The following is an 8,611-nucleotide window of genomic DNA, read 5'->3' as shown; positions in this document are numbered from 1 at the left end:
GGGTAGGGGAATCCTACAGATAACGCGAGCCCTTCATATGTGTCTTTTTCATTTTTGGTTAACATAGCTGTCTTGTTTTATCTTTCAATAACTGTAAACTCCTTCCTGGAAAAGGAAGTTAAAGAGAAAGACAGACCAACTCAATATAAGAATGAACGTAAGTAACTCGAAGATGGAATGCGCTATCTTGTGAGGTAGTGAGTTCTCCAGTCCTCAAGACTATTCAAGCAAAGGTGGGACAAGACCTTTTCAGAGATGTTTCAGAGAGGCTCACACATCTGGCCACTGCATGGGCTACTGGACAACCTCTAATATCTCTCCCAACACTAAGACTGAATGATGTCCACTGTACCTGCCTTCGCTATACTGTATAAACCTCATAGCATTTAGCATCCAATGACACTCTTTGTAAAGGAAACATAAGTGGTGAGTCCCTGTAAATAGGAAAACAAACAAACAAACAAAACCTAAATGGGATGATGAAGGGTGAAAATGAAAAATTCTAGAAAATGCTTCCAAAGCAAAAATTCCTAAAGCATGAATGAGCTCAGCTTCCAAACCTGAATTATACCCGCACACCAGTAAGCCTTCCACTTCCAGGATGATGGGAGAGACGGGTGTTCTGTATGAGCTTTTGTTATAAGCATTCTCAGAACCACTGCCATCGCATAGGATGTTGGGGTGTTTAGGATGAAAGGGTCCCCACACCCTTACAGGGTGCTCAGTGTCTGCTCAAGAGCATAGGGGGTGATGTCGCCTCTGAAAGTTACTGACGTCAGTTCTACCTAGGATGACATCTGGAATCTCCAGGTCAGAAAGGGGGCTGGGCCTTCCTACAGACCTGTCAGCTGAGCCGGGCGGGTCTGGAAATTCTTTCAGACCCTGACTGAGCTCCACTCCAGATCATGGACAATTAAACGAGCAAACTGGTCTTCTCATCCCTCCGTGGCGCCTCCCTGGGGAGGGAGGGACCCTGCAGCACAGCCCAAGTGACGAGGAAATCAGTGAATGCACCTAACCGTCAAGAGAGGTAACAGTTCACGCACCAAGCTATTAAAAATCTTTATTGTTAAGTTTTTTTCTCCAACAGATATATTTTTAGTTGAAATAAGAAGCCACAGCAACACTTTCACTTTTCTTCTTCAGAAGATGAGACAGATCAGGGCCATCACTGTTACAAGAGGAAGGCCCATGACCTTGACAAGGACAGGCTGGGGCAGAAAACACACTGTGGGCTTGGACACGGACCCTTTATGGGAGCTACAGGTACACAGAGAGGGGGCAGCCAGCAAGGCTGGCATCTAAACAGATGTCACAACCTGCGGGAGAGGGAGACTGAAATAACTCACCTTTCCCCAGGGGCTCGGCTGGAGCTGCAGCCACTGAGCTGAGAGTGAGTGTGCATGTGTGTGTGTGTGTGTGTGTGTGTGTGTGTGCTCACACATGCACATGCACACACACACTGCCCCCTGGAGGAAGATGCTCTCGGCCCCTGCTGGGGTCCTCACAGTCCTCAGGTCAATGGCCTTTGCAGTTAATGGTCAGCTACCAGGGCCAGGGGCCCATGTGTGGAGGAGGGCACAGTGTCCAGGCCGTGACACACGAGTCCTCCTTCTGGGGCAAGACTCGGCAGTGTGAACCGCCCACTGACCGCGGGGCTCTCCAGGGCTCAGGCCTAGGACACGCTGGCGTTCAACTCCTGTGGTCCACGATGGCCCCGAGCCCGGAGAAGGGGAAATTCGGCTCTGAGAGCTTTCTTCTGGCTCTAGGTTCCCAGGGCAAGAAGGGGGCCTCAGCCGCCCACCTCGGGGGGAGGGTGGAGGCTTCCCCAACCTGAGGCCTGCTTCTTTCTCTACCTCCCCACCCAGATTCCACTCTTGTGGGACACGTAGGGAGAAGGGCAGGCTGCCTCCAAGGGAAGTGGGGAGGGCAGGTGGGAAGACTTGGGGTGCTCACAGCCATTCAAAGACCGCTGCTCTGTATTGTGTTTCTGGGGCCCCGGCGAGGGCCAGCCTGGTGGGCCTTACTCAGTGAAACACGTCACACGTCATAAACAATACCGCTGTCCATTCTAGGCCGACAGAGAGAGACCCCTCCGCAGGCAGTGCATTGAGGGGGACGGGCCTCATATGCGAGAACTCCAAGTGCTGGCCAGGACCTACTGGTCAGCAGCAGACCCCTCAGGAGCCCAGCTGGGGGAGTTCAGGGGGGTGGGTGTTTGGCTTTGTGAACCAAGTTTGGGCCTTTGAGCCGGTTCCCGACTCCCTGGCAGAGATCTGGGCTACACTGTAGAGTCTCACTGCCCAAAGCAGCTCCTGCCCTTGACAGGAGGGACCCCCAGGTGAGGCCTCAGGAAGCTGGATACAGAGGAACGGTGAAAGGACAGAGCCGCCCAGTGCAGGCGCCTCTGTCAGCACCCGCGGGGGTGGGGGGTGGGGGGCGGGGCTGACGGAGGTTGAGCAAGTCCATTCTTGCCAAGGGAAGCTGGCTGGCTGCCCATTCCTGGAGGTGACGCACATAAATCTTGGCTGGCAGTCACCCTTTAAGCTCTAGGCTGCTCCTTCAGGACAACACAAACCTCCCTGGGAGCCCTGTTTTCCAGCTGTGGACCCTGCTGGGGGTCCTCCAGGTCCCCTTGCTGGTGAAGCCAGGGGTGGTCATTAAAGCAAATGCACTTTCCAGGTGGACTCCGGGCTGCAGAGGGTCTGCGTGCAGCAGATTTTGGGGGAGGCCATGGCAACGGGAGTCATGGGTGAGCCAATGGGAAACCAAACACACACCTCGAAAGCCAATCAAATGCAAACACAAACAAAGCATGTGAAAGCAGCAGCGAGCTCTTTGTGTAATAAATATTGCAAAGCGCACTTGGATTCTTTCCTTTTTTTCAAGTCAAATATAACAACCAATGTCCCAAACCCTGTTTTCAGCATTCAGATGAGAGAAGCTGTTGCTATCAAGCAGAACACCTGCAGCCAATCAAAGAAAAAAAAAAACAAACCATTTCCCATTAGCCAGCCAATCAAAATCCTTTTCCAGTTTGAGCAGCCAATCGGGACTCTTCACATTTCTAAAAAGTGACCTAAATAAAGCACCAGAGCTCGGAGAGCTTCCTGAGAAGCCATAAACCGAGGCGCAAATTTTTAAAAAAATAAGAGTCAGAAATAAAAATAAAAGGTTTCTGTTGGTCAAGATTTAAAAATAAAAAGGTTTCTTCCTGCAGCCAAACATGAGTCCATCCCTTTAAGCCAATCATAACTGCATCTCTGGTGTCTCCCTTGATGCCAGCCCCGCTGAGTAGCCCTGAGGTGGGGTGGGGTGGGTGTGAGGGGGTGGGGGGCAGGGGGTGGGGAAGGTGACCTGCTGCCACTCAGCCGGCCAAGGTCCACACAGATCTCTGGGCCCTTGCCAGCTCCCAGGGTGTTCCAGGGGCTTTGCAGCTACTGCCTCCGGTCCTCGGTCTCCGACCTGGAAAATGCCATCACCACGTCCTCTGCACCTGCAGCAGGGGAAGAGAAATTGCGGGATGGGCCTCTGGCATCGGGCTGCAACCTGGGACCAGGCGAGGAGGCTATGACCCCTGGGCGCAGTGTAAGTCCAGCTTGGCAAGGTGCTTTCTGAGTATAAAGTGCTTTCAAGAAAGCCACCTCCCCTTTGGGCCCTCCCTGCGGCCTGGCCAGGAAATGTGCCAGCACCTTGTGGCAGGGCGCGGGGGAGAGGTCCAGAGGCTTGCTCAAGGCTACACAGCTGAGAGGTGAGCGTGAGGAGGACCCAGGGCTGCTGATCCTGGGGCAGGGTCTCACTCACATCCCTTGCTCCAAGGTCATCAAAGCCAGGGGCCCTTGGAAACCTCCCCTTTTTCTTAAGATTCTTGTTTCCATCCCTTTGGAGGCCCTTGCTCATTATGATTTCTAATAGCCATTCCTCTTCGCCCAAACCCAACACCTGCTCCAAGGAGCATAGCCAGGCGCATTTCCAGCCTGCAGCCAGCCAGGCTCCTCTGAAGACAGATAATGGCCATAATCTTTATTATTGTTTTTTTTTTTTTAATCGTGGATTTGAGATTCTGGTCCAGGCACTCATGAAATCACTTCCTTTGTCTAGTTTTCCATAAGACAGGCTCTGACACGCATCCAGAAAAGGCAGGAGGGAGGAGGGAAAGTGCTTGAAATACTGACCGCCCCCCCCCACCAAAGCTGCTGGAGGAGGAAGGGGCTGGCTGAGGCGCAGACCCTGCAGGGCAGGTGAGCTGACGGGGGTCCCATGGTGCCTCCTGGGCCGTGGCCCTCCCTGAGTCCTGCCACTTTCTCCCTTTTCTAAAGGACGGTTCTTGGTTATGCCCAGAACAGTGACACTGCGCTGCTTGTGGCCTTCCCGACATCCTTCTCTTCTGTACTAACGGGAGGACTTCTCTAGGGAGGGCAAGATCCGGAGAGGGGACACTGAAAGGCCACGGAAGGGTGAGCCGCTGCGGGTGGTGTGCGGTGGAGCTTCTGGCCGGTGAAACGGGGTCAGGGGAGGGCAGGACTGCACCCTCGCCCTACCTCCCGAGTCGTGATGCTGGCCGTCTCTGGCCACGCCACAGGGCAGTCTCCGCCTCACACTGGCAGCCTTCTCCTGACCCAGGAGCGGCCGGGGGCCTCACCGTGGGCACCACAGGGATGCGACAGCACGGAGACGCCTTCCATTCAGCACTGGCCACGAAGTGGTGCGACCCTGCCTGCCACACCCCCTGCCCGGCCTTAATGGGGATCTGCTGCCGCCAGCCAGCTCCATTCCTGAAAAGGGGAGCACGCTTCCAGAAAGGAGCTCTGGTTGTCTTTCTCCTTGGGATGGGGCTCCTCTGCGTGGGAAGCCCCACATCTCCTTCTCTGGAACATTCTGTTCTCGCCTCAGTTCCAAGACCACGCGATACCACTGCAGGCAGAATTTTCCTAGCAACCACAGAGTCCAGGATTACGTCATACCCTGGGTGGCAGCTGAGCGGTTCCCTAACAGATGCCGCTTCCCGGAGTGCCGCCTCCCCAGCTCACTCGTCAGTGGGGGGCTGGGGAGACCGCGAAACGGGAACTGTCAGCACACGAAGCCTCAGCTGCAAGGTGCAGAGGCCGCCTATTCGCGCCTGCCTCGGGGGCTTTCTCACAGGGACCTCGGGCCTCTGTGCTGAGCTGCAGGCACAGAAATAGCACTGGCTGCCCCAGGAGGGAACCGAGAGTTGACAGAGGGACTAGCCACTGAGTCCTTGGAATGGCCAGGGCTCCCCACAGCACAGCTGCCCAGTGTGTGTCCCCAGGCTACACTGAGCTAGGGAAGGAAGTGACCTCCTTAAGGTCACACAGGGATTCTGATGACTATTTAGCAAGACACCTGAAGCAGAGGATTTGCCTGTCCCACCCATGCCACACTGACAGCTGGTCCCCCGCCCTGGCTGGGTGGGGAAGGCTGGGAATCCATGGTCTCATTTAGGAGCCACCCACCCTGCTGCCGGAGCCAGGCGTAGACAGGGCCCGCAGAGCTGCTGCCCATCCCAGGCCTGGTTCTGCTCCTCAGGGACATGCTGTTTTCCAGGCTTCACCACAGAGATCCTCTTTCCTTGGGGCCCAAGAAGGCGCCGGCTCTTCCAGAGCATCCTCTGACCTATCCTTACCACCAGCTGGCCTGCCTCTCATCAGCCGACAAGGACCTGACTATGGACCTGCAGGCCGCTGGGCAAAGACTCACCTTTACCCAATCCCTTTCTCTACGAAATTTCGGCCAGTTACTTAACAGGGAGAGTGAGCTGCTCAGTTACCATGATTCTAGCTGTTAGAGCTTTAGAGCCAGAAGGGACCTCAGAGGTTGATCACCACACTCCTCCTTCTCCTCTAAAGGCCAGCATGTGGTATCTCCCTTGGGTGCTCTCACTGTCCTGAAATCACAGGGCTCAGAATAGAAAGACACCGCAAAGAAGCCAGCAAGCCCAGCCCACTGCCTTTGGGTGGTTAGGCAGGTCATATCCCATTTTACAGATGAGACCGTGTCCACCTCTTTGGTCTGGATTCAGCCTCGGGGCTTCTGTTCGTCCCTCCCCACCACATGTAGGTAAGTGCAGGAGGGGAGAAACTGATCAGTCTCTCCTGCCCCTTACTCTCTAACACAGTAAAAGATAAAAATAGCTGAAACCAGATGAAAACACAAGGCAGAAGAACTACAGACCAGTATCTCTTATGAATATAGATATTCATAATATCTATGATATGCAAAAATACTCAACAAAATACTAGTAAACTGAATACAGCAACGTATAAAAATAATTGCATACACTGACCAACTGAGATTGATCCCAGGAATGCAAGGTTGGTTTAATATCTGAAAATCAATTAATGTAATATATCAGATCAATAGAATAAAGAAAACCAGATAATCATCTGAATAGACATAGAAAACACATCTGACAAAATTCAACAGCCCTTCATGATGAAACATCTAACACTAGGAACAGAAGGGAACTTCCTCAATCTGATAAGGGGCACTTACTAAAAACCCACTGTTGTTATCATACTTAAAGATGAAAGATTGAAAGCACTCCTCCTTTAAGATTAGGGACAAGAAAACGATGGCCACTCTATTTCTATTTAATATTGTGTTAAAGATTCTATCTAGGGCATTTAGGCAAAAAAAGAAAGAAAAGGCATCCAAATTGGAAAGGAAGAAATAAAACTATATTTGTAGGTGACATGGAACTTGTACATGGAAAATCCTAAAGAATCTACAAAGAAACTATCAGAACTAATAAACAAGTTAAACTTACAGGGGACAAGACCAAAATATAAAAATCATTTGTATTTCTGTACACTAGCAATGAACAATCTGAAAATAAAGAAAATTTTATTTACAATAGCATCAAAAATAATAAAATACTTAGGAGTAAATTTAATGGATGAAATACTCTAAAAAGCACAAAATATCATTGTTCAAAATATCATTGAAAGAAATTTAACACGATCCTTATCAAAATCCCAGCGGCTGCTTTTTGCAGAAATTGACAATCTGCTCCTAAAAGTTACATGAAAATGCGAAGGATCCAGAATTGCCGAAATAATATTGAGAAAGAAGAACGAAGTTGGACTCACACTTTTGAATTTCGAAACTTACTACAAAGCTATAGTAGACAAGTCTGGGTGGAATGGGCATAGGGTAGACATGGGGATCAACGGAACGGAACTGAGAGTTCAGAAATGAATCCTTGCATTTATGATCAACCGAATTTTGACAACAGTGCCAAGGCAACTCAATGGGAAAAAACTGAATGAATGGTGCTGGACAACTGGATACTCACATGTAAAGGATGGAGTTGGACCTTTACCTCGTATCATGTACAAAAATTAAATCAAAATAGACCAATGATCTAAATATAGGAGCTAAAGTTATAAAACTATAGCTTTATATAAAGCTATAAAACCCTTAGAAGAAAACGTAAATCTTCATGACCTTGGCTTAGAAAATGGTTTCTTATCTATGACACTCAAAACATAAGTAACAAAAGAAAAAATAGATTATTTGGATTTTATCAGTTAAAAACTTTTATGCTTCAAAGGATACTATCAAAAAAGTAAAAAGGCAACTCACAGAATGGGATAAAAATATTGGCAATGCATATATCTTGTAAAGGATTGGTATCTGGAATATGTAAATAACATAACAATAATAACCCATTTTGAAAATGGGCAAAGAACTTGAATAGACATTTCTTCAAAGAAAATACACGAATAGTCAACAAGCACATGAAAAGATGCTCCACATCATTAGTCATCATGGAAATGTAAATCAAAACCACAATGAGATACCACTTCACACCCACGAGGATGGCTGGAACTGAAGAGACAATACCAAGCATTAGCAAGGATGTGGAGAAATCAAGCCCTCATATATTGCTGACAGAATGTCAAATGGTGCAGTTGCCAAGTCTGCTTTGCCTGCAGCCTTCTTCATCTCGGCAGATGGCTCCTCCATCTTCTAGTTGCTCAGATCAAAAACCCTGGGGTCTTCCTGATTCCGCCCCCTGCCCCCCACCCCCATATACACTCCACGTACAACACACAAGTGAATCCTATTGACTCTCCTTTCAAAATGTATCCTGATTACATTAGCATTTCCTCTATCGCCACCCTGATCCAGACCACTACTACCCCTCGCTAGCCTCCTCTACCCGCTTTTCCTGGATCTCCCCACTTTGGCCCAATGGTCCATTTTCCACATAGCAGTCAGAAGGAAGTTCTAAAAACACAGGTCAGACGCTGCCACTCCTAAAGGCTTCTTCCTGCAAGATTTCTCATCACACTCAGAGCAAACTCCAGACTGCACACAGTGACCTGTGGGACCCAGCATGATCTGGCCCCTGGCTGCCTCTTCATCTCCTCTGGCACTCTGCTCCGGCCACATGGGCCTCCTGGCTGTCCTCCAGGCACAAGTACCTTGCACCTCAAGACCTCTGCGCTTGCTGTTTCCCTTCCCCAAATCCATCTCATGGCTCTTGAACTTCACGCCAGTCTGTGCAGAGCCATCTCCTCAGGCCTTCCCTGACCGCAGCTTCTAAAACGGTGCCTCGTGCCGATCAGGGGGCGGTCGTGTGCTT

General features: G+C 50.2%; 1 protein-coding gene across 2 annotated transcripts in view; it reads right to left on the bottom strand.

The window, feature by feature from the left end:
- Positions 1-1,049: 1,049 nt before the first annotated feature.
- Positions 1,050-8,611, bottom strand: part of CTNNBIP1 (catenin beta interacting protein 1) — a 25,394-nt gene continuing 17,832 nt past the window's right edge. For both annotated transcript variants that reach the window (XM_011363590.2, XM_011363592.2), the window contains exon 4: positions 1,050-3,496. In XM_011363590.2, coding sequence (XP_011361892.1) covers positions 3,438-3,496 — 59 coding nt within the window. In that variant the 3' untranslated portion in view covers positions 1,050-3,437. The remainder of the gene's footprint in view (positions 3,497-8,611) is intronic.

Source organism: Pteropus vampyrus, unplaced genomic scaffold (assembly GCF_000151845.1).
Source record: "Pteropus vampyrus isolate Shadow unplaced genomic scaffold, Pvam_2.0 Scaffold86, whole genome shotgun sequence".
Lineage (NCBI taxonomy): Eukaryota > Metazoa > Chordata > Mammalia > Chiroptera > Pteropodidae > Pteropus > Pteropus vampyrus.
Note: the sequence above shows the minus strand (reverse complement) of the source record. Positions and strands in the feature narration are given on the sequence as shown.